General features: G+C 35.0%; 1 protein-coding gene across 3 annotated transcripts; it reads right to left on the reverse strand.

Moving 5' to 3' along the window:
* Window positions 1-448: 448 nt before the first annotated feature.
* LOC105331677 (mediator of RNA polymerase II transcription subunit 14) lies at window positions 449-25,654 on the reverse strand. 3 transcript variants are annotated; one of them, XM_066070512.1, is made up of 39 exons: window positions 25,551-25,654; window positions 23,399-23,600; window positions 22,974-23,106; window positions 22,384-22,478; window positions 22,067-22,145; window positions 21,682-21,811; window positions 21,364-21,404; window positions 20,794-20,881; window positions 20,159-20,266; window positions 19,671-19,714; window positions 19,266-19,354; window positions 18,915-18,952; window positions 17,828-18,009; window positions 17,636-17,675; window positions 17,025-17,153; window positions 16,448-16,526; window positions 16,059-16,218; window positions 13,285-13,477; window positions 12,846-12,892; window positions 12,351-12,479; window positions 12,011-12,087; window positions 11,324-11,435; window positions 10,940-10,988; window positions 10,342-10,479; window positions 9,952-10,043; window positions 9,649-9,798; window positions 8,687-8,761; window positions 8,387-8,463; window positions 8,045-8,162; window positions 7,335-7,580; window positions 4,807-4,996; window positions 4,310-4,501; window positions 3,684-3,889; window positions 2,926-3,046; window positions 2,455-2,516; window positions 2,154-2,261; window positions 1,840-1,974; window positions 1,228-1,472; window positions 449-1,185 (listed from the first exon to the last, which is right to left on the reverse strand). In XM_066070512.1, exons 2-38 carry the CDS (start codon window positions 23,527-23,529, stop codon window positions 1,230-1,232), a joined length of 4,326 nt encoding a protein of 1,441 aa, XP_065926584.1. In that variant the 5' UTR covers window positions 23,530-23,600; window positions 25,551-25,654; the 3' UTR covers window positions 449-1,185; window positions 1,228-1,229. The 3 variants fall into 3 exon arrangements, with proteins under 3 accessions (XP_065926584.1, XP_065926585.1, XP_065926586.1); XM_066070513.1 differs by having other exon boundaries at window positions 449-1,472; window positions 23,399-23,554; window positions 25,551-25,604; XM_066070514.1 differs by lacking the exons at window positions 22,067-22,145; window positions 22,384-22,478; window positions 22,974-23,106; window positions 23,399-23,600; window positions 25,551-25,654 and having other exon boundaries at window positions 449-1,472; window positions 21,648-21,689.
* Between the last annotated feature and the right edge of the window lie 1,609 nt (window positions 25,655-27,263).

Consider the following 27,263-nt stretch of genomic DNA (forward strand, 5'->3'; position numbering starts at 1 on the left):
TTTTTTTTTTGTTATATCATTTTATTTTCCATCTCCATGCTTTATATTTTTTTTATTTAATAATTAGGTCCTTTGCTATGCTTAATCATTTATCCTTGATTTCATTTTGTTTTTATTCCGCTTGCAATTAATTACAAAATCTGACAGAATTCGTGTCCATCAGTAACGTGTGAAAATTAAAGAAATTACTGTGTATTATTATTTCCTCATTTGTTTGTTTGTGTTTAATTTTCAAAAAATAAAATGACAGTAATAAAGAAAGATTTTGACATTTTACTTTCAGCTGTTTTTGCCTTAATTTGTTTCACCCTTAATTTAAAAAAAAAAAGTTATTCAATTTTTTTTTACGATTCAAGTTCAAAATTGAGCTGTCAAGCTTTTATGGCCTCAAGTGCCATTCTGCAATGGCCACGTTTTATAAACAATATCAATATGCTGAAGACCCACATAGTTTGATGCAAATTTATTGACACAAGCTTAAATTTGATAACCTATACATACAGTCAATGTACCTTTTTATGTATCAATTTCACCTGTACAAACATTTCAAACAAACTGATCATGATCATGATTTATGTACATTTGTACTGAATTCATAAATATTTATTTACAATTCCTATAAGGCTACCAGACAAGAATTAGGACATTCCACTGTCCTAAGAAACTACTTTGATACATTTACACCAACAAATTTCATCACATTAATTGAAAATTTCCTGTCATTGATATTGTCCATTAAAACACAAAGTGGTGTCAAATACATGTTTACCCAACCATTGCTCCCTCATAGTACATTAATCAGTGACGATTGTGTTTTGAATGACTTCAGAGGAATTCTAATGGTTCATCCATCCGGTCTAGAGCAATTCAAACACAACATTATTTCTTGGTAGAATTTCAGATAATTGGGAAAAGAAATGCTTAAGGACTTCAAATCCTCTGTGAGTTTACGTAGCTATAATAAAAGTTGAGATTGTTTCAGTCCATGTGTGTTTACTGAGCTATTAGTTGAGATTGTTCCAGTACTTTGAGACTGCTTGAGTCCCTTGTGAGTTCACTAAGATTTAAACTGAGGCTGTTTCAGCCCCCTGTAATTTAACCCAGCTACAGGTTGAGATTGTTCCAGTCGTTTGTGAGTTTTCAGAGTTACAGGTTGAGATTGTTTCAATCCCCGGGAGTTTACGGAGTTACAGTTTGAGATTGTTTCAATGTTTAGTGAGTTTACAAAGTTACAGGTTGAGATTGGCCATGATGTGTTGGACGGCCGGGAACAGGATGCACTCGGCGCTCTGGGGGTGGTAGAAGTTTTGGAGCAGCTGTGAGACGGCCATGTAGGCGGGGGTCTGTGGCTGACCCCTGACCGGCTCCATGTGTTGAATGGTGTTAGCGCTGATGTCGTACAGCAGGGGGACGATGATAGACTGAGGGTCCTGTCCCGCCGGGGGCTGGATGTTGGCCCTAGTGAACTGGAGCTGGAAAAACACAAAGGGACAGTAACAGTAAAATCAATACGAGGAATTTCAAACAACCAAAATAGCACACTTAGGGAGAAAATCATAAAAGGCATAATTAAAACAATGACAAACACATTAGGTGATAATTCTCCAAAATTACAAAAGGCATAGTCAAGACAATGACAATATTATAAGGAAATAATTCAATTAAAATACAAAAAGCCTAATTACAAAGCCTGGAACTTCAGTTTTTATAATCATATATATATCAATTCATTCTTAATATCTTAAACGCTGTAGATGTGTTCCCGATATAAAGATTCAATAGCTATACAGAAACAAAGTATTAACAAGACGAGTGGTCCACTGATCAATAGTGCCGTACCATGAGCAGCATCTTAATCTGTTTGTTCTTGGCTACAGCAGCGGTTCCGGCTGGCGCCACAAAGGCGGCGTGAGGTGGGACAGTCAGGCACCACTGCATGGACCACTTCATGTTACCGGGCTGGTTCGGACCCATCTACAAATTGTACAATGTAGTTCACAGTGGTATGAACTCACAGTCATCAACTTAAAGTCTAGTAAAAGCATATAATCCTGTATGTTTTGTATTATTTTGATAGCAGAATCTCAGAAATCATTAAAGTTAAAGAGAGAACAGTGTAATCAATTCATTTTTCCTGCATATAAAATAATTACCAGCTCCAGCCTCATCATCTGTACACAGTCTTTGAGGATCCTGATCGGGGTATCTAGAATTCTACAGAACGCTCTCAGTGCGTTCACTTTGTAGGGCGGGCAAGCGACCTGTACAAAAATCACAAAGAAACCTCTCAGTCTTATAATTCATGGATAACAATTAAACAATAAAATTCATGATCATACCAACATCTTTATTTCACAAAGGTGTACTGTAAAACTGACATAATTTGGAGGTCAACCATTCAATATGACATGTTGATATTATGACATTCACTGAACATATTCCATGAAAAGTTACCTTGGAGTCAAAGTACTGCTGAATGATGTTTAACACCTCCACGCTCCACTGGTCTCTGTGTTCTATGAAACAGACAAAAAAATTCAAGTAAAACAATATTTCGATCACTTGCACTCAAAATATAAAATATTGCGTCAAGATGCCAGGAAATACATGAAGTTTTATGGTTAATAATGATACAGGCATAAACACAATTGCCTCATTCATGTAGTGACTGTGTGTAAGTGTTGGGGGAGGGGGAAATAATAGATTGTGGGGGTGTGGGTGGGGGGAGTTATTACCTGGTACATGTTGTTTGTTGGGAGGGGGGGGGGGAGGAAGGGTTAGTTATCTGGTACAGATTGGATGCTTTTCTAAAAGGGTGGGTGTTTGTTGTTTTTTGTTATAAATGTTTTATTTTTGTTTGTTTGTTTGTTTTTGGGGGGGAGGGGGGGTTGAAGTGGTAGGTAGGAGAGGGATTAATTATGGTACCTGGTACAGGTTGGACATTCATGTGGAGACTCTGCAGGTTGTTGCTGAAGGTCACATGGAACTGGAGGGTCTCGACTTTGAATGAAGTGATGTTTGGGTCTGTGGAGCGTAATGGAGTCAGCTACAAAAAGGTCAAGGTCACACATTGTTTATATGTTTACACTTGTTAATACATGAAAATGTAAACAGTAAAACAATTGTTTCATATAACTTCTATCAGTGATTAATGGCATAACACATTCCCCATTTTTTAAGTTGAATAATAAACATCATGAACATGATATTGTCATCTGATTCATCTTTTTTAAGCGTAATTACAAGTATATGTCATTTTAACAATTGTAAAAATTTTATCTGGGATATGATAGGGATTGGTGTGATTAAATTGTCTGAGAATCCCATTAGTCAGTATGGGATTTGATCATGTGACCAACCAAGATTATCTTAGTGATCTCTTGACATGCTCCTTTAAGAATGAATACAATTATTTCTAGTTTAATTTATGAAGGCTTCATGATCGGCATGATCTTTCTCACAGATAAACATCTTAAAAATAATAATCAGAAGTTTTTCTTTATATTTAAAATAAAGACTCTGTACAAGTCAGCTTCTGCAAGGTAAAGTGGATTTTGTCGAATTTGTTTTATATGATATACAATACACTAAAGCAAGGGTTCAACCCTGATTTATTGACAACTGCTGGTTCATAAAAACTTTTCAATGATGTACTAACTCAGACTGAGTAAGTCATGACTTACCGACTCGGACTGAATAAGTCGAGGTAGATTCCTCCTCAGGTACACACTTCCCAGAAACCTCTCCAGCGGGGACAACGACACAGTGTACGGGAGGCCCTGAGGTCGATTCGGGGTCAGGAGGGTGTCAAATGCATCATGGGAAAGAAGGGTTGGAATGGAGGCAGCCCAAGCTCGCTGTGGCAGCATTCTTGTTGTGTGGCTTATCACTGGAAGAGGAAATTTAAATGAACTTTTCAAGATCTTTTTTATTTAGCAATAAGTCTTCATTTTAGAATATCAAAGACAGGATCAATATATTTTTGTAAGGACTTCTTAATACTGTGTGGTTTTAAACTATTTATTGGTGTTTTAAGAGTAGAGCAACATAATTTGATCTTCTACTACTAATATTAAAGAAAGTCTTCATTTTACGACCAATATTGTTTATTAAGGATTATATGTAACAGATATCTATTAGTATTTCTTTGTTGTAAGCTTTGTAACATTAACAAAAAGTTTCCATTTTACAACCATTTACCTAGGATAAGATCCAAAGATATCAAGAGAAATTTTTATACAGAATCTGTAGTCATTTTTACATCATAATAAAGGTACTAGACAGACAGATTCCCGGGAGCATTCCTTACTTGCAGCTTTGCTGTGGTCGCCGTCCTTGGCCTGTGTCTGCGGGGAGTGGAGGGCGGGGTTCCCTGGTGAGTGGGCGGTGTGTCGTGAGGCGGGGGAGGGGCCAGCCACTGATGGTGAGTTAGGCCAGTTCCTCTGTACAGGGGATGGCATGGCAAGACTAGCACTTGTGAATGGGGACCCCACGTCCAGGCCTGGTGAAGGAGGAATCGCAAAGCTCATTAAAACACGATTAATATCAACCACTAGAAATCACGGTAGCTTAAGTTTTGTGTATTCTTTGAGCCCCTTAACTACAGATTCACTTCCTGACTGAATTGTGAAATACTGTAGAAATTATCATACATAATCATATTACAAGTAAATTCACAAAATTACATCCCATTGAATCCACAGAAAGTGTGACAATCCACAAAAATTGGCCCATGCATATTTTGATGATTTTCCTTATTAAGAATAGTTCCTTTTATTAGTGAACATCATGCTGACTGTCTCTTACCCTGTGGCCCCATGAATCCTGAGGCGGGACTTGGCATGTGAATTCCCAGCGACTGGGGGGAGGGAGCTGGGACAAAAGCACTGGATCCCGGGGAGGGAACATGGAGCTGTGGGTTACCGGGTGACCCCACGTTAAGCAGGGTCCCCGGAGAGGGTGTACCTATCAGCGCTGTGGAGGGTGAGGGGGTTACCTGGAACAGCCATCATAACATTACATCAAGTAAATTTCATTGAAAAAACAGTTCAATGTATTTTTTCATTTATCAAATTTCATGCATTTCAATAGTACATGTACATGTATTTCAAGTAGATATGCATGTACTACATTTAGTGAATTTTTAATACCATGGTAGACATACATGAACTTATTAGGTAAATATATGGAACCATACATTAATCAAAATATCATGTACAATCATGTAAGTTAACTATGTTCAATAAATAAATTCTAATATTTCCCAGATATTTCATGAATACATCATTCATCGAACAGTCACAATAAAGGAAGAAAATAAGGTTGTTTCTAACTTTCATTAAATCAAAGTGCATTGAACATACGAGGGTTGTCCCAAAATAGCGTAGACAAGTGGCGTTATTCAGTTAATCGAAGACAAAGGAAGATGAAATTTGTGCCACAAAGGGTTCAAGAAATTTGCATTCAAATAATGTTTTAAAATCGAATATTGTTTGAGATTAAATTAGTGAAATGAAAGCATGTTAGATCAGAAATTCTACATGCGGCGCTATGTCAAAAACAAAATTAAAGTTAAAATCAACATAATGAATTGAAAATTGGGCGGAAAAGTACTTTTCGAATGAAAAAATTCAAATAAAACATACACCGATATTTGATAATAATTCTATTATTTACTCAGAAAATGTTTTGGCTATAACAAAACTTTTAAATATTTTATAGCGCGTTTTGTGACAAGTTGAAAGGTTACTGTAAACGTGGTTATATTGACGAGTTCAAATTTTGACGATTTTTTAGTAAGATACAATTGGCGAGTTTAAATTTTGACGAATTTTTGAATAAGAGTAACAGTTATCTATCTTTGATTTCTTATAAGGCCAAGGTTAGAGTTATCTTTCTTGCGAACTCTTTTACAAGCGTTGGTATTAATAAAATTTAACTTTGATTGAAAAAAAGTCCGTACAGATTTGATGGAATAAAATTGTTCTTTGTATTTTGTTTTTATTCACAAAACGATATTGCCTGAGGTAATAAAGTAGGTCAAACACGGCATGATAATTACGCACGCAAAGTTATTAGAGAATGTTGTGACGATTGAGTGATAATTGCATTTAAAACATGCTTGTTTAGATTTAATGGGTTTTTTCAATGCTAATTACGTGTTTTTATAGCTATGTACATAAATGAATAATTAACTTTGATCTAGTCCTAACGGGATAATGCCGATAAAACATTCTGGTATTAATACGCTGTATAATTATATGATGTGAAGTTTGGCGAGTGGAAATTTTGACGAGAAAATAAAAATCGCCAACATAGTCAAAATTAACACATCGTCAAAATTTCCACGTTTACAGTAAGTGGTAATAAAATGACGTTTTCAGCGTTTAAGGCGGCGCAGCAGTAACTGATACAATTTTGTAAAGACCATGAAATAAATCCTAAGCGGCTTTGGAAGTAAATGAAATTAACAAAATCGATGAGAAATGCGTTTTGTGAATAAGTAGTTAAACAAAATTGAAAATATTTGAACAAGTATGATGACAATAAGTGGAAAAAAGAAACCCCGAACGATATCAATGGACGTCAAAATGTTGAACGACACATTTCGGTAAGACGGACGTTAGACAACTGAACAAGTAATACAGGGCAAGTTTGGAGCCGACAGATCGTTTGTACTTAGAAAATATTTAAAAACAAAACAAAACTAGAAATATATATTGAATGTTCACGCAGAGTACATGTTCAAAGATAATATTTTTTCTAAGACATTTTCGGAAATAAAACGTAAATGTTATCGTGAACGATGTGGAGGGTTTAGCAACAACGTAAAACTGGAAATTTTTGACGTCGCACATTGCGCCGCCTGACAAAACTTGTTGTTACTAATTATTCATTTTCTCGAGAAATAAATAAAGTACAGATTTGAACTTTTCAGCATTGTTTGCCAAAGGGTCTTTGAAGAAAACATAGAAGTCTAATGAAATTCCAGTGAACAGATTATAAATTATGTGTCCTGTCTACATTATTTTGGGACAGCCTTCGTATATGTACTATGCTAGCATAAAGTTATGTATGATTTTATATTCTAGCATTAAAATATTGAACCATTATATTTCATTAAGGGGGGAGGGGGCTTATCAATTTGTTAAATGTACATAATTGTATCTTTTGATACTTTAGCTTCACAATTTTTTAAAATAAACTCTAAGACATCAAAATTTTCAAATGTTCGCAATTCCAACATTGATATGTACAGGTAAAATACACTCAAAGATTTCTGAACACATTTTTAATACAAAGACAAAGAGACACCACAAAGTGAATATGCTTACCCCTGACATTCTGGCAGCACTTGGGGAGGCGGGGGTGTGGGGGTTCGAGGGAGGGGTCATCGGGAACCTGAGACCGGTCTCCCCCCGCTGTCTGGAGGCAGGGGACCCCGTGGAGGGGGGCTGGGAGGACAGGCTAAAGATGTCGATGGAGTCCATCGGGGAGGGGGGGTTGTCGTCCTCTGTGGTGGACATTCTGTGGGTGTGTCTGCCCGTGATGGCATCATCCACATACTTGTTCAGGAAATGCTGAAATAGATCAAACAAACGTTTAAGTGAAAATCATTCTGTGACCTAAGACTGAGTACAATGGTTTCTCAAGTACTTTGTATGACCTATCAAACTCTGTATTTGTTGGGCAACAGTATTTTGGATTTCAATGTTGAGTGGATCCACAATACATGTATAAAATGATCATCAAAGTTAAATATTTAGTAACAATTTGTTTTTGAAAAATTATTGGTCAAAAGTTTATGTATGCTCAAAATTGTGTTTTACAAACCCATGCAATTCGATGCCCATGATGATTAATGAAACCACAAAAGGACAATTATGAATTTCATGTTTTTTCAACAAATGAGTACTGTTTGCTTAGTATATATCATTTTTTAAGATAATTTGTTGATGTAATATGAATCTAATTATTATTTTGTAAATTTACAAATTATCAATAATTTTGAAAACCGTAGAATGTCAACAGACAAACTGCAAACCTTGAACATGGAGGTGGGGCTGAATCCATCCACTGCCTTACTGTTATCAAACAGACTGTAGGCCCCGTCCCTAACGGAAACAATCTTGTTGCTACGAAAATGTACATCAATACAAGAACTGATAAAATGTCAAGGACAAATCCCTTTGAAACAAATTGGGATCATTTTTGGGGGGGAGGGGAGAATTCATTTATCATAACCATTATGGTTTTTTTATATCACTATTATAAGATATTAAACATGAAAAGGATCAACAAAAAAATTTGCTGGTTTTGTTCATACATTTCAGGAAAATTTCAAACACACACAGACATTATGCAAATCATAGATAAGAAAGGATACATGTTTCTGAATGCGATCCGTACGTGTGTGGTGGACTGTGGAATCACGGTAAAGCTCTGCATGGGCTGCTTCGTATTCTGTACATAAAAGAAAAACATATCAACCTCATAAAGAATTATTAAACAGTGCTGAAATATTAAGATAGAGTTAACCTATTTCACTGATATTTGACAGGTGGAGGACATAGAATGTTACAATATTGTTTTGTAGATAGGGAGTATCGGACAACATGACAATCGAGCTTGTCCATGGAGCTTGTTTGTGTGTTTAGTTATTTGATTGTAAGCAGTAAACACTGACCGTAGCGGCGGCTTGAACCAGAGACATGTTCAGTTTGTTGATGGACATCATTGGGGCCCAGGTCTCATGCAGAACCTAGTAAACAGATATCACAATTATACTCAATCATTACAAAATCTTAAGTATGACCTTAAACAAATGGATGTTAGGAGTACACTAAAATATTTCACACAAGTATAAATCTGACCTTTCACACACAGGAAAGTCTGACCTTTCACAAACAGGTAAGCCTGACCTTTCACACACAAATAAGCCTGACCTTTCACACACATTGATTTACCTAACAGATCTGGGCCAGGGAGCAGGTGTGGGGAATTACCTGACAGATTTCGGGAGAAGGCAAGTGTTGGAATTGACCTGACAGATCTGGGCCAGGAAGCGAGTGTGGGGATTTACCTGACAAATCTGGGACAGGGTGTGGTTGGTGATTTACCTGACAGATCTGGGCCAGGGTGTGGGTGGTGATTTACCTGACAGATCTGGGTCAGGGTGTGGGTGGTGATTTACCTGACAGATCTGGGTCAGGGTGTGGGGATTTACCTGACAGATCTGGGTCAGGGTGTGGGGATTTACCTGACAGATCTTGGCCAGGGTGTGGGGATTTACCTGACAGATCTGGGCCAGGGTGTGGGTGGTGATTTACCTGACAGATCTGGGTCAGGGTGTGGGGATTTACCTGACAGATCTGGGCCAGGGTGTGGGGATTTACCTGACAGATCTGGGCCAGGGTGTGGATGGTGATTTACCTGACAGATCTGGGTCAGGGTGTGGGTGTGGTGATTTACCTGACAGATCTGGGACAGGGTGTGGTTGGTGATTTACCTGACAGATCTGGGCCAGGGTGTGGGGATTTACCTGACAGATCTGGGCCAGGGTGTGGGGATTTACCTGACAGATCTGGGCCAGGGTGTGGATGGTGATTTACCTGACAGATCTGGGCCAGGGTGTGGGTGGTGATTTACCTGACAGATCTGGGCCAGGGAGCGGGTGTGGTTGAGCTCCCTCTGGTACTGGGACAGAAGCACGGTGTGGGGGTTTACTGTTGATGAATTACCCACAGTTCCCAGCGATACATTGAACTGTTTAGCATCCCCCTTCCACTGAATGTTTATCTACAAATACATAAACAAGTCAGATATGATGCATCATAGTATGGAAACCTTCCCATTATCCAACTTCTTCTAAAGCATACTCATGCCATTTGTAACAGTTATCTGAAATTATTAATATTTCATCAATGAACTTTATCAAATTTAAAATCATACCAGACTTGTTTGGCTGGGTCCATATATCATTGAGAGTTTACGGTAGTCATATGAGTAAATATCAACAGTGTTTCTGAGCTCTGTTCTGACATCTGAAAATACAGAAAAATTCATCATGCATAAGATCTTTGGTCATATTAAAACCTGTCTTCAATTCTTCATTAAAGTTGAAACATTAATTACAGTTTCGTTAATTTTAATTCAAACGTGAGTTTACATGTTACTAGACAGTTACAAAAGGAAAATGTTTATCATTTGGAGATTGACTGCAGCTACAAATACCCTAACATGCAAACTGTCAAATTTTCAAATTGTAAGACTAGCAGCATAAAACATCTGATCATCTCTAAGAATCATACATACCTGAGTACATTTCTCTACTGATCATACCTGAGTACATTTGGGCGAACTCATGGACAATGCTGTACAGGTGACAGATCCCCGCCCACTCGTCTAGGATGTCCTTGACCACCTTCTTAAGGTTGTCAATGTTCAGCTCCATCATGATGTGGACTCGCTGTACTGGACCTACGAATACATTTAACACAAAGTTTAATTTTATTTTATTTCACAAAAGTATTTCCATACCGTTTTCAACAAAGAAATATGGGGTATATCCATACTATTTTCAACAAAGAAATATGGGAATTAATTTACATGTAGAGTCAAACTTTGTTATCTCGAACTAGATAGGACTGTTAAAAATTTCGAGATATCCAAGCATTTGAGATATCATGGGTAAAGTACTTAAAAAATAAGTGGTTGGGACTTACAAATCACTTCGACGTATCAACTGTATTCGAAATATCAGTATTCGAGTTATTGAAGTTAAACTGTATTACATTTTCATTGTAAAATAGAAAACTAAATGTTACTGATGATGCTTTGCTTTAAAAAAAAAACTTTTTATTTCAGCTATAAATGTAAATGTTAATAAATAACCTCAAAAACTTTTATCAGTAATAAATGATATTTCTTTCATCCATACCTTGTTCTTTCTTATTGGAACTTTCTAAAACAGGCTTAGAAAACAGAAACTGTGATAAAGAAAGAAATTGAATCATGAGTTATGAATAGTTGAATAAATACATGAATGTATATGACCATTCATGTATTCCAAAAAAAATAAAAATAATCTAATGCTCATCAAATAAAACATTTTGTAAAGTTTGAAAACTCTAATCTGTTTATTATTTAAGAAATTCTGTATTGAATTTCATTTCATTATAAAAGCTGTCTGTTCTATTTGGGTTTTTTTCTGATAGTTCTAAACTACAGCTTTTCAGTGACAGTTTCTATTTCTTATCTTCAATTGGCTATTTTGTTTAATATTTTATAACACAGCTTTTGATTGGTGGATTATTCAACTGACCTCTACAATCCAATTTCTCATTGGTTTACTCAGGATTCTGACTTTGAGTGACAGGAGCAGGTTGTTGATCTTTGTACACATTTCTTCACTGAGGCCATCCACATCAGGCATGCTAAAAAATCAAACAGCTCTCACATTAATCATCAGTGTCAGTTTGACGATAAATCATGTCCATGTATTATGCTTTAATGCCTTAACAAATGTATAATTCATGCTCTAACACAGCTGTACATTGAAAAATGTTGCATCTCCTTTCACTGAGCATTGCCACGGTAATAGAAACAGCAATTTCATAGATGAAACAAATCATTTATCACACATATTATCCATATTTTCTATCATAAATTCTTTTTTGTAAGCCTTAGAGATGCAAATGATACTTAAAATGACATTTCAACATTCAATTTAATGTTTACACATTGTCAATTGAAATTTGTTAAATGGTTGATATTCCTGCAACCATAATAATCATACATGTAGTTTCATAAACATTTACATTTTATGCTAGGAAAGAGAGACAGTTTACCTGAGGAAAGAGACAGTTTACCCAATGATAGGGAGATATTTTACTTGATGATAAAGATATGAAGATGAGGTGGTTTACCTGGGGATGGAGAGATATACAGAGCCTAACATGTATTATTGAGGATAGAGAGATAGATTACCTGAGGTAAAGAGATAGATTACCTGAGGATAGAGAGACAGAAGCAGGTCCCCTCACAGTCAGCCTGTACTCCATTATGCACCACTCCATTCTTCTCAAACTAAATCAAAGCAGATAGATTAAGTGAACTTATTTGATCAGTGCTCAGTGATTTGAGCAATCCCAGCTACATTGAGTATGATGGTGACACTCTAACAATGACAATTAATTGAAAATCTCTTTCAAATCAACGTGGCACATTTTCAAAACACAAAACTAAGAAAAAGAAAATAAAACATTATAAAGTGATTAAATTATTATAAGTAAAAAAAAAATATTAAGATCTCAGAATACTTCAAGAATGATACTGATAAAGCCTTTTACCTCTAGCCCCAGGTTGACCAAAGGGATCCTCTCCTCACAACTTGCCAGGATGTAGGCCAGCTCGGGAGTGAAGTACGGCTGTCCTTTGGTTTTCTTGACTGCCGGCTCTCGTAGTTCTCCCAGCATGATCTGATGGAAACAAACATTATAAATGATCAAAACCTCTAAAGTTCTACAGAGCAAACAAACATTATAAACGATCAAAACCTCGTAAGTTCTAGAGTACAAGGAGAAGTGTGTAAATATGCTGCCAATCAGCACAGCTCTAGTCTAAATGCTTTGTCCAATAAAATTAATGATGATGGAATAACAAAACCTCCATAGGCTAGGTCAACTGCTGTTAACAGGTACAACTTCATGCATGTCAGTTTTACATCAAATGCAAAAAAGCATTATGAATTATATTGATCATTTGGATCATCAGTATGATAAGAAAAGGGGTATACTTGTAAATATAAATAATATCTTAAATTCATGTGGATTTGGAACAAGTACCTTTCTTTTTCTTCTCTTGCTTTCTATATTGCTTTGTTCTTGCTCATCTACAATAAAACACATTTCTTGAGTAACATGCATTGCTTGTTTTTTCAGTGACATCATTATGAACCATTATAAGCTACTGTGGCTTTGTCAATACTAGTTTAACACATACATAAATAGATTTTGTTGTTGAGATGATCACAAAATTATATATTAATTGATGTGACATTTCTAATAAATTTAATTATCCTTGAAACTTTCATTAAATCCATGAAAATTTATGCCCTAGGATATTAATGAAATTACAGTATTATCTCATAGTAGCTTACAACAACTAGCCTACCATTGCACTTGGTGTATGGTAGTAACTTGCAATGTATGTTAAACACATCATTATAAAGCATCATAAGGTATGTATATCTCAGTCACACAGTACATCACTATGACTACCCACCATAAAGCTTGGTGTAAGGGCCGTGGATGAAGGAGTTGACATCGAGGGGGATGAGACGCCCCGCCCTCAGGTAAAGCTTGGGGCATGGGTCCTCGCTGATGTCGATCTCCGAGCCGTCCGAGGTGCACTGCGTGGTGTCCAGGAGGTGGTACCGGTAGTCCACGGTGGTGTCTCCCTCTACCAGCTCCACCACCTGAAATCATATCAGGCAATGTTACATGTGTCATGATAGTAAAACTGTTCAAAGATAAGTCTTACTGAACCTCACTTTCTTCAATTGAAAATCAAAACCATTTTGTGATCTCATGATGAAATACATGTAAAATAAAAGACAATACGTTGTCATCTATTAAAACATGTTTTGTAAAAACCTGGAACACATCCAATCCAAAATCTAAAACATAGGTAATCACAGATTACAAAGCTCACCGAGACGAGACATCACCCTTATGAGACTTCACCTTTATGAGACCACCTTTATCATATTAAATGAAAATCATACTTTATGATCTTGGATATTCATGGATTCTGTTTTGACACAATATCGTATATCATCTGTTAAAAAATTGTATGATAATCATATGTTCATATGTTAATCAATACAATAATATAAAATTAAATATTGCATCCTATCATATTTACAACATATATCATATAATACAATAACATACCATAATAAACAAGGATGAGATATGATATTGTAACATATGATATGACATTGTATTGTGTTATACGTTATTGTATTTGATCACATAATACAATATCATAGTATAAAAAACAATAAGTATTATATAACAATATCATATTACATAATACATCATAACATTGAAACATATAATATTATATTGTATAATATAGTATGATATTGTATGATACTGTATCATTTTTTATACATAATATGATATTGTATCATATGATACAATATAATTTAATACACAACATTGTATCATATCAAATGATACAATATTATGTGATAAAGTAAAATATTATATAATACAATATTATATTATACATATTGTATCATATGATACAATAATATATTTTACAATATCATAAAATACAATTTCATGTGATAATATATCATATTATAAACCAATATCATATTATACAATATCGTATGATACGATATTATATAATATTACAGTATCATATTATACAATTTCATGTGATATAATTCTATATTACAGAAACTAATATCATATTATACAATATCATATGATACAATATTATAGAATATACAATATTGTATCATAGGATACAATATTATATTTTGCAATATCTTATGTAATAGTATCATGTGATAAAATAATAAATTAATAATACAATATAATATTATACAATATTGTATCATAATATACAGTACTATATATAACGATATCATGATACAATATCATAACATAAAATATCAAAAAAAATTATACAATATCATATCGTATCATATAACTTTTTATAATATTACATATGATATTATATTGTATCATATTAAACAATATTGTTTCATACCATACAATACTATATCATATGAATCATGTTATATCATTTATCAAAAAACACATCTATCTATCGGGCAAGTTTGAGTGAGGTAGGAAATTTCTTTAGCATCCTTGATAATTGGGATCAGGCTCTGCATCTGAAGCAACATCTGTGTTTCATTTATAATATAGTTAAATCAACAATGCAAGCTATCATCTATAAAACATGTGACCTGTTCCAAAAAAACTAAACCTCATCCAGCATCCGAAACATATGGCTTAGATTCAGCATTCAAGCCTGTTAGGTGCATCAGTATCATAAGACGCACCATCCATGGAAGTCTGGTGAAGTTAGGACAAGTAATAACTAAGATATAATCATCAGAGGGCACCTGTTTCAAAAACTTTAACCAGCTCTAAAAACCTTAACCTCCTCCAGCATCCGAAACCTATGGCTCAGATTCAGCATTCAAGCCTGTCTGGTGCATCAGTATCATAAGACGCACCATCCATGGAAGTCTGGTGAAGTTAGAACAAGTAGTAACTAAGATATAATCATCAGAGGGCACCTGCAACAAAAACTTTAACCAGTTCTAAAAACCTTAACCTCCTTCAGCATCTGTAGCCTGTAGCTCAGATTCAGCACCCAAGCCTGCCTGGTGCATCAGTATCATAAGACACACCATCCATGCAAGTTTGGTGAAGTATGGACCAGCAGTAACTTAGATATTGCTATCAAAGGGCACCTGCAACAAAAACTTTAACCTGCTCCAAAAACCTTAACCTCCTCCAGCATCCGAAACCTATAGCTCAGATTCAGCACTCAAGCATGTCTGGTGCATCAGCATCATAAGACACACCATCCATGCAAGTTTGGTGAAGTACGGACCTGCAGTAACTTAGATATTGCTATCAAAGGGCACCTGCAACAAAAACTTTAACCTGGTCCCACAACCTTAACCTCCTCCAGCATCTGAAATTTAGGACTCAGATTCAGCATCCAAGTCTTTCAAGTCCATAAGTAGGTCCAGATGCATCATCCATGCAAGTTTGGTGAAGATAGGACAAGTAATAGCTTAGATACAGGACCTGCAACAAAAACTTTAACCAGGTCCGGACGCCGACGCCGAGGGTATAGCATAAGCTCCCCCTGACTTCGTCTCGGTGAGCTAAAAATTACTCTAAACAATATGGCCATTATCCAGAAGAAAGTTACCTTTCTTGTCATATAGTTGATATACCTTATAATCCCCTACAATAACTAAAAGCCAATCAATTCTATCATTATTGGGATAAACTCACCAAGTAGAAGGCGGACTGTTTAGGAACCCTGATGTAGAGACGGGACTTGCTTAACTTTTCCAGCGGGTGATTGGTCAGGTTGATGAATGGCAGATGCTTCTGACAGATGGTGGGCAGGTACTGGGAGCTTTTCTCACACCTCATCACACATAGCCGCAGCCTGAAACAAATGGGCAGGGGCTTCATGTAACTTATAAAGACAGACCCAAAATATTTCGCAGATAATTATACATTTTATTGATATTTTAATTTCTTATTAAACTTATAGTACTTGAGTGCAACAACCAGAGATCTTTTAGTCCGCTGGACATACAGTAGATTCATAAATCAATCTTCATGTCTCTAGAGTTTTGATATCCAATTATAAACGAACAATTAATCACAATTACCTGAGATTCCTGACCAGTCTGTCCAGATTTTTCCGGTCACCATTCAGAGCATCTTCTAATTCATCCACCTCTTGTAAATCTACCAAAAAATATAACATGATTAAATAGAAAACAATGCTAGGTAATGTGCATGTACATGTATTTCCTCTCTATCATTGACATTTGTTTATCTTTTCTATAAATAAACCTTTGTGCCCTGCTAAGAGCCTTCACTTGGATAAAGAGGTTTGAAGACAAGTTTTACATCTTTGACTACACAGTGCACATGCCACAGTCATCTCTGACTTAACCTTTGGGTGTCAGAACTTGGAACATTCACCTTATCTCACATTGTTTTGAATGACCTCAACCTTTCACTCACATGAATTTGAACAATTCTAAGATCAGTAATATGTACTATAATAATTGATATTGAATCATTGAACCATGACCATTGGAAGTCAGTACTTGGTACTCCACACTTCACTGCTTTATTTTCAGTAACCCTGAACTCTGACATAGTTTTCTGTAACCCTAACATTTGGAGGTCAGCACTGGGTATCTCCCATTTATTTGACCTATTTTCAGTGACCCTGACCTTTGGAGGTTGGTACAGATGCCAGCAGGTTCCCCCTCTGACAGTCCACCATTACCCTCAGCTTCTCCGAGTCCATGCTGGGCTCCAACAGGGGGACATGGAGGGCAATAGGTAGGTCTCGTATCTCACCTAAAGCAAAACAGAAAGTAGACACATTATAACAAGCAATAACACATGGAGGGCATTAGGGTTAGTCCCTTATCTCAGCTAAAGCAAAACAGAAAGTACTGTGGAATCATTTTAATTCGAGGGGGTTACTTTTCGTGGATTGTTGGTTTTTTGCCAATTTGTGAGGCCGTTATTTCGTGGATGCATCAAATTTCAGTTTCAGAAGGAAAACTCTTTCAAAATTTGTTTTCATCGATGATGTAAATTCGTGGGGGAGGGCTACCCACGATAACAATGAAATTGAGCCACCACAAATCTAACAATACCACAGTACTTGTTACACCAAAGGTTTAAGAATTTCTTATTTTTATACTTCCACCTTTTATTTATCAGACAAAAAATTCTGTACACGTGTAATCTGGTCTCCTTTTAGTTTTGAATAAAATAGATAAGAAGTGAACTATTTTCACTTTTCAAAGCCAAACACTGATTTTTTTACTTACAAGCTCCCTCTGTAAACCTTTGTAGATCCTTAGATAGGTCCTGTAATGTACATTTTACACTTAAAAGTAAAAATATGTCAAAATTTCATTGTTTTTGTCAAGATTAATGCATATTCAAGAATCATTAAAGAGATTGCATACAGTTCTATTCATATAATCTACGTCTATATGTACATGTTATAGGCACGCTACCTTGAGCTTGGCGAGGCCGCGGACCTCGATGGTCTGTATGAGCAGCCTCTCCATGGACAGGTGGTTGCTCTTGATGGCCTGCCCCACCTTGCTGCTCTCCTCGGGGGACATGGATGGGAAGTGACTGATCTGTAGGGGCCGGCCGTCGTCATCCTCCGCTACGTGCACGCTCAAGCGGAACACTGGGGAAGGAAAGAGATATACATTCAACCAAAACACTGAGAAAAGAAACAGACACTATAATTAAGATCATCCCACCAAAACACAGAGTAACGAAATAGACACTGTCCCATTCAACAACAGAAAAATAGGGAACCAAAATTAGGCTCTTGCATCAATACACTAAAACACAGAGGAAAAAAATAGAGGTTCTTAAAAGTATAACAAGAGAAAGGTATTGAATGTTTACAAGTTAACACTGCTTCACAGACAAAAGTAATTTCAGGTCGATCAGGTTTTGGATTAGTTCTATTGACGTTACTGTACATGACTATTCCATCAGGCGTAAGAAAAAAAATGGTTTGTTTCCGCTTTCCCGACCGACCCTAGCTTTTACCCCCCGACTCAAAACTTTTTTTTAAGGATTTTTGATGAAAAATCGTTTATTTTTGTTTTTATCCGATTTGGAAAAAAAATACTCAAAATTTTGGTCACAAAAACGCTTGAAGCAGTTACTCTTCTCAAATCAGTGTAACTCAAACGTTTTGTTTCAAAATGGCTGTATGTTTCCATGTGTTGTAGATTTTAATAATGCTCTCATTGTTGGCAGAGGAAGTATCTGATATATAATATCATTTTTGTGTTTTCTTAAGACCAGCTTAATAGTCAGGAATTATATTAAAAGTATTTCTCATTTTATACCATTCAGCAGTGTCAGTATCTAACCGGCATGTATGGATACTGCAATATTAAAGGAAAAAAAAAATTCCGACCGACCGACCCTACTTTTTTTCAGCTTGAAAGCGGAAACAAACTATTTTTTTTGTTAGGCCTCATTTCTGTGTGTAACTAAGTACATAATTATATATCATTTGCCCATTGACTTACTGTGTATCAGTCATTTCTATATGTGTGTATATTGACTTACAGAGTGCATCCTGTGATCTGTCTCTTCTGTTGGGATCCCTACAATAATCAACAGTTACATGTATCAATTACTGCAAGGGAGTAGGTCAGTCTTTGAATTATGATGAGGTTAAACATTCAGTACTGACTCAGGCTTGTTTTATTGTCATTTTACATATCAACTAATAATTATTTCAATTCTCACAATCCATCTAAATCATCAATCATCAACTAGCACCAGTCAGACAGAGACAGACATTTCCAAAGTGTTCTTATTTTACAACTTTTATGGATTGAGGGAAGAATTATGTCCCACATAATTATCCTCTTACAATCGACTTGAATCAATCAGTTCAGCCATCAGGTAACCTACCTCCAGTATGAGAGGGACAGACATTTGCCGATGTCGTATTTCTCCACACAGATGCTGTCCCCCATACGATCCTTGATTAGGCGCTGGGTCTAAAGAGAAGAGAATCAACTTTATGAAAGACAACTATAGCAGATTTAATCAGTTTATAAAGGAACAAAGGCATTGTGTGGAAATAATTAATATGGTATACCTGTATCTATACATGTACATATAGCATTATTAATCAGGTTTAATATAGATTTTCTGAAGATTGTTTTAAGAAGATTTTGATTACCGGTAGGTATTCTACATCTTAAAGCACATGTATGTAGATTTTCTTTCTCTCACTTTCACTCATGAATTTCATAACATTACATATTAATTCTGGTGTTTACTATGATGTGGTGATCAGGTTCCACAACTTACCTGAGAGTATAGGACCTCCAGCTGTAGAGACAGGCAGAATGTGTCTAACTACAGTTAAGATCACATCAATTATATCTTTGTGTTCAATTTAACATCTTGATTAAAATTTTCAAAAAAATACTCGTTTTCACAATGTTTAAAAACTCCCAAGAAAATGCCTTGACTTACTCTATTTGATTATCAAAAAAAAAAAAACTCTCTAAAGAGAAAATAATAAATGCTTCTGATTATGTCATTCAAAAAAATATCAAATAAATAGAACTAGTAAACACACTATGTCTAAGACTATGATAAACAAGAGATGTCCAAGAAGGACTTTTACCCATATAACTGGGTCAAACAGGGAGACAGGATGACTCCTAAATACCCCATAAAACTTTGTTTTGGAGGGTATAAATTCCCAGTATTTTCAGAACTGACAAATACGCATCTATTTCATGGAAAACAAATTAATCTATCAAAAACAGCTCTCATTCACAAAAGGATACGTAATAATCTGTAGAGGTCATGCAGGGGTCGTTCGTTGTCCATCAGCCGTGACTGGACCAGCTGGTGGATGTAGTTGATCTGTAAGGAGTGAACCAGCGACTTCCCATCTGTAACAATCAGAAAAATCAATCAATTGAAAAATACCTAAGTCTGTACACTTGAAACAAATGTCAAATTTATAAATTTTATGTAGATTCTACAAAGGGAATTACTTTTTATCAATGCAAAATTTAAATTCATAACAAAGGCAGGCAATATCATTAACATATTCATAATGATAATTTTATTTTTGTAACATAGATTTTCATGCTAAGAAATTCAAAATAGTTGACAATCATATTCTATTTTAAAACACTAATTAATACACCTAGCTGTTAATTAAGGAGGTTGCCTAATCAATTAATTAACGATCAAATCTACCTTAAAATTTCAGAAATGATTTACGTTTATTTAATATGAACTTTCATTTTGTAAAGAAAAAATATATTTTAATTTTTAAGATTTGAACATTTGGAATATTTTAATACATTGCTCATTTAAGGAAATAAATATAGTCTATAAATATTGGTCACAGATATCAAGCCTAAAGTGTGTGGTAAAAGACATTCTCTCTGTCAGAGACTTGACTACACACCCCCAGTTTCTGGATCCTCCACTAACAGAGTGATGTCCAGCAATCTCCAGGGAATCTTGGGACTGTCTCCCATCAAGGTCAAGGTTGCCTGAAAAAATAAATAATCAAAACACTGAAAGTATTGCTGGGGAACTTTTTTAAACTGTGACTGGTACGCATATGTTGTAGGAGTGTCATACAGTAAAACATGCTTATAACAAAGTGCCAGGAATGCTCAATTGTTCTTATAAGCGTAGTTCGTTATATCTGTCAAGTTTACAACATGTAATAAAGTCAAGGGGGATAAAATTCACTTTGCTATAAGTGTCAATTGAATATAAACGTGTTCGCTATAACCGTGTTTTACTGTACATTCTTTTCATGTAACTTTTTTGTATGTTTTTGACATAAGCATACATTCTGTGCACATTAACTAGCAAATCACCATTATTACTTTGTTCACAGCTGGTTGCATCAATATTTCAGTAGGAAGCTTTCAAATATGAATCCAAAACATTTCACAACTGAACTAACAAACTTTTATGAATTTTTCAAACATTACAATAAACTTGAAAAGAGAAGTTAACTTACCTCAAATTCATGTTCAACATTAAACTTCACTCTACCATTTTCTGAAAATATGAAAAATAAAAAGTGTTTGCAAAAACTGTATTGTAGTTATTCTATTATTCATACACTAAAGATGTTTTCAAATAGCCTTTGCATATCATTCTTCATTTACAGGAGGAGTAAAACTGTAGCTTCCTTCAACTTTATAATTATTTTTTGGAGCATCCAGATCAAGAGAAAGAGGTGAGATATATAGCCTTTATAAACTTACCCACTTTAAGTGTCCTCATCTTGTATGAACTTACCCACTTTGAGTTTCCTCATCTTGTATGAACTTACCCACTTTGAGTTTCCTCATCTGTGGGGGGAGATCAGTGGCCACCAGTCTATACTGTATGACCTGTGTTAACCTCTGCAGGGTCTGTCTTTTTTCTGCCGGAGTGATGGCGTCTGGTGGAACTATCTTGTCCTGTAACATAAAAAACACATGTATCACGAATTGCATGCATTTAATACCAGTTCATATTTAAAAACTTGTTATAAATAACCTTTACAAATTGATTTTGATTGTATATTTGCTATGTAGTTGTTGTTTGATAATACTGATATTTCATTCAGAATTTTTCATCAGCTCATATAAATTTCAGTAAAATGTATTGACTGTGATATACACTGAAGACAGTGTAGACTTTCGTGATATACACTGAAGACAGTGAAGACTTACCCTAATACAGGAGGGCAGCCTGGGATAGCTCCCAAGCGTCAGCACATCTATGGCACACGGCAGTGAGAACGTTGGCAGTCTGTGGAGAGGAGCATAACAAAAGACAAGGTGAACAATTATTGAGGACATGGTGGTAAAGGATCCGGGAGAAGATTATAAAGAATTGAGGATGGAGTGATAAAGAATGTTAGTAGGAGAGAGAAACTGGAAGGAAACTGAGTTCTCCAAATTTTCCTCTTACGTTACTACTTTTATCAATAGTAAGGGTCTTACCCCAGACCTAAAAATGCTGAAGAATAAAACTACAAGATGAGTACCTGGCATTGACCAGGGTCTCTCTGGCCATCTTAGCCAACATGTCAGCCGTCTCCACGAACCACATGGACTGCTGCTCCAGGAAATTACAGATCTCCTGTAAATAAATGGACAAAGAAATTACAGATCTCCTGTAAATAAACGCACAAAGAGCATCTGTTATTCAGTAATTTATCTCAACTTAAGGTAAAACTCTACAACATTATTTAAGCGTATAGTTATATCATGAATATGGTCACCCCAATTGATTTCAGATAAATGACGAAATCATTCAAAGTCAACGATACATCAATGATACCTTAACATTTACTTCCTTCTGAATAAATAAAAGTAATCTATTAATGCATATAAAGAAAAAAATTCCAACGCAAAATTATTTTCAGTTCTTTTTAATACAAAGAAGATTTGTGTAGTTAATTCAGACAATTGGACTGTATCCTACTCTTACTAGTATCTGATTGGGTATTGTGAAGCAACACAATTTCTTGGAAGGCGAATTGATTGATATTTTTTTAACACAACAGCACTTTGACTAGGGCTAATACACCCTATATAATCGCCTATACGTAAGTGTATAAACAGCCATACTTACTGAACACTTGTCCACTTTTGTGGCACTGCTTGCCCACTTGACAAGGGCCAGTAAGCGGATAAACAGCTGTCTGGTTCTGCTGGCAAACTGAACTATTTCCACTTTTCTCTCCATGTCTGTTTTACGTGGAAGCCTAAAATAAATATGTATATATAGTATTCACTTTGAGATGAATAGGTAATGAATCGATTTTACATGAAGTCATTCTGGAGGATTTAACAAAGAAATTAAAACTAAAATAAGAACTGAAAACATGTGGTAATTTAAGTTTAGTGTTCTGTATGATTTTTGTAAACAAACTACATGTAGTAAGGTTTTAAGTTTTGACACTACAACACTATATAACACTGCAAACTTGTGCAGTTTGTCTAGGTTCAGCAATTAACAAAAGGATACCAAAAAATATTGATACATGGCCTACTTACAGTTCAGACAGCACTGATAGTTCATGGTAGGTTCTCTGTACTATGTAGTCAATGAGGGTAGCCAGGGGAATTGTTCCCCCTCCTGGGGCCCCTCCGCTCATCCCAATGTGGGGGTCAATGATTGGGGGCATCTCTGTTAATGTCTAATCATTCAAACTAAAAGATGAAATCTCATTGTCTGGAGATAAAATTTTCTCGTCATCTGGAGTAAAAAAAATATCCCTTTTGGTATACTTTATTCCATGTAAGCAATTTTTAAACCAATCAGAGTTTCATTTATATTCATGATATCAATACATATTTTTTAGCACAACAACATATTGAATGCAATGCAAATAGTGCAACCTGTTATTTCTGAATATTATTATTATCTAAATAGTTATCCATTGCATCAATCATGATATCAAAAAAGTTGAAATGCCTTAGTCTGTCCCAAGTTTTTGTTTATGTCAAACTAGACAATTTATAATAAAAATACACATACCTGTAAAAAAAAAAAGTACAATTGAAATTGATAAAACGGAAAATATCCAAGAATCTTCATTGAAACATTTTCATTCTTCACTAGGAAAAATTTACACGAATAAAAACAATTTCTTACAGAGATTCATAATCATTATGGTGTTGACATTGGTTTAACTGCCTCGGACAATTTTTTAATATTATCATTTGGATACTATAATGTATGATGTAATTCAAAATCCCCGATGACAATTTTTAATTTTTTAGCCATGAATTAAAATTTGATAAGCCTGACTCAGTCTTCAGGAGTACGTTTCAACAAAGAAATCTTGAGAGTTTTTTTCTCTTTTAAATAAACATCCTTTGAACCCTGAGGTATTAAAAATGTCGAGTAATAAAGCAAATTTTAAATGTGAATTCAGGATACCTTGGGACACACTGTCAACCGGTCCAGCACAATTTCCTAATTTAGCTATATAGCTTATTAAAGTTATTTAGAAAAGCTTGATTAAGCTATTTATATGCTGTTTTTCACAAAAATGTTAATTATCAGAAATATACAAAAAATTGCAAGTTAATCATGTTAAGGCCTATTTTAAAAAATTGTGTGTTTAGGGTAACACTGATGAAAAAATTAGGTTAGGTAGGTAGGGAATTTTTTTATTTTATCATATTTTTTTCTGCATGAATCCTAAGAATGTTTTTTGGTGTCATATTTAATAATGGGATTTTAATAGAAATAATATAAAAATCACAATTGCATAAAAACAGACATCTAAAAATGGTAGGATCGGGGCATTTTTGTAGGTTAGGTCGGGTTACCCTAAACACACAACTTTTTTTTTTAGGCCTAAGTAACGTTCATATTTATACATGTACCATGAACCAATCAAAAAGCAATTCTAATCAAAATTAGTTTTAACACTGCTGCTTTTGAAACTTTTAAGCAAAAAATATATTTCTATTGTTTGGGTAACTGTCCATCACCTTGTGTGCATTGAAGCATGGATAAGTATGATTTCCGCTACTTTGTGCATAATTATTACCAATCAATTATCTTGTTTACCATAACTGGCCTTCTTTATATTTCATTCAAGAAGTACCTGGGAGGTCATGAATCAATTTCCCCAAAATTTTTAAAACTTTAAGCGCAAAGTCTCTTTAGGAGACACAAATTGATGAGTAATCTTTACATGCATTGATTACAGAAACAGTTCTAAGTTGAAAACTATCACTGCACTGAAGTGCGATTTTGTTTATATGTATACAGAAAAAAATACCCACTCAAGAAAAAAGTATCACAAAATAGAAAAATCAAGCTATTCTGAATAGCTTCATTAAGCTATATAGCTGAATCAGGAGGTTGTACTGGACCTGGTCAACAGGTGAAGGAGTACACTGTACTTCTGTTAAATATTACAAGATAAACAATATTGCTGATCTACCAATGTCTTATTTAAAATTTTCAGACGTTTCTCTGAAATGATTTTCTTGAGTTTGAATTTTTTCACTGAAACTCATACATAAAAATCTACAAATAAAGAAAATAGAGCCTTCAACAGTGTTCAACATCCAGTAAACAGGGTAAAGTACTGGTGTCCATTACCCGCGGATATACATAAGTAATATTTTATGAATTGGGTTGAAATCTACAAAATTATATCGCTAAGTCTTTTGAAAACACCCATACCAATCAGAGATCCATTATGACAATGTTGTTCAAAAATTAGTCAAATCAGAAAATGCGGCAATACACAACGCCATTTTAGAATGCGAGTTATCTGCCCTTTCTGATGTAGATTTATTAGACAATGCGTTCGAAATATATTCGTCCACGGTCCTGAGCTAATTAAAGGTAGCAAGGGACAGTTTCGAATAAAGTACCCGTCAATATTTTTGTAAAATTGAGAGTTGCTGTACTTGAAGGCTTATGAGTGTTGCTAAAATTCATGAAATGATTTTTAATGATTATCATTAGTTAGAGGGGTGTCTCTTGTTGAAATTGATATGCAATATGTAGGCCCCTTATGTTAGGTACATGAGAATCAGAAGTAAAATGCGAAACCTGCGGCTTTGACTGTTGTGCTGACTTTACACAGTGAAATTGCAAGTTACAGACGGGAGGTAAAATAACACGAAAAGTAGGTGGATGGGACATTGTAAACTATATATATATATATATATATACACCGGTAAGTTTCTGACATGTGATAGTGCAGCATGCACGCGGTACGGAAGGTCAACCCTCTGCAGGGAATTAGCTGGGGGAGGTCTAAAAAGCTGAAAAATCATGAAAAATTAGCAAAATATGAAAGGGTCAAAATCTCATAAAAACCAGTATGTAGAGAATTTTACAGGTTTTGATTAGCAATTTTCTTCAGAAATTGGTGATTGGCCTTATAAAGAGTGAATTAAAGGTATTTGTGCTGAATGGGAACTGAGGAAATTCTAGTTACAGAGTTCCGAAGACACGCATCCCTTGGCTACAATGAATTGGATCAAAAAAACTGTCCCCTGCCACCTTCAAGTCTGATTCGTTACGTAATTTCGTTCGTCCCATTTTTTATATATATATATATATATATATATATATATATATATATATATATATATATATATATATATATATATATATATATATATATATATATATATATATATATATATATATCTCTCTCTCTCTCTGTGTGTGTGTGTGTGTGCAAACATTAACGGGTTCAGATGGACTGTTAGCCTGGTTCCCGAGGCCTTCCGATTGTGCAAGCACAAAAGTGTGCTTGCACAATCGGAAGGCCTCGGGAACCAGGCTAAATGATGCCGAGAAATTTTAATTTGGCCAATGTTCAATAGCTAGAAGCAATCAACATGATATCAGTTTGATGTAAAATAATTAAAAAAGTACTGTATTTTTACAAAATATAGAATATTTTGAATCTGTACACAATAATTTCATCATCATACACCGTCAACAAATTTAATTTTGAAATAAATTTGGGGAAAGCCGTTCGTAAACTCCTTGTCTAGTTTTATATTTTTAACGTAATTATTAAATGTTAATGTATCTTTTTCTTCTTCAGAATACTGAGTAGGGCTCTTCAAAGAGCATTAACACGTATACAAAGAAAGAGTTGTATTAAAATAATATAAAGGGGCATGGTCACGATTTTGTTCAAATCTTATTTTTCTGTTTTCATTATTTACCATGCTTTAGGAATGTATTTTTAATGATCAAATGAAATTTGGGTGCCAGTCGATGAGTTTTAAGCAAGATACAGGGCTCACAATTCTCCGTCATGTAAACAAGGCTCGTGCCCTGTTTTTGTTTACATAGGTTCAATATACCAGTAAAAAATCTTACTAAAGCTGGTTTGTCTATTTTATTATTCATTTAAAGCATAAATAA

The sequence above is a fragment of the Magallana gigas genome, chromosome 9 (assembly GCF_963853765.1).
Source record: "Magallana gigas chromosome 9, xbMagGiga1.1, whole genome shotgun sequence".
Classification (NCBI taxonomy): domain Eukaryota; kingdom Metazoa; phylum Mollusca; class Bivalvia; order Ostreida; family Ostreidae; genus Magallana; species Magallana gigas.

What these genes read in the sequence shown, in the direction of transcription:
- LOC105331677 (XM_066070512.1), bottom strand. Translation starts at nt 23,529, where the DNA reads ATGCCCCCAATCATTGACCCCCACATTGGGATGAGCGGAGGGGCCCCA. An exon ending in ATCTGTACCAACCTCCAAAG is followed by an intron (nt 16,527 to 17,024) that starts GTCAGGGTCACT and finishes ATTTTTTGGTAG; the next exon opens with ATTTACAAGAGGTGGATGAA. An exon ending in TTCCAATAAGAAAGAACAAG is followed by an intron (nt 10,480 to 10,939) that starts GTATGGATGAAA and finishes ATGTATTCGTAG; the next exon opens with GTCCAGTACAGCGAGTCCAC.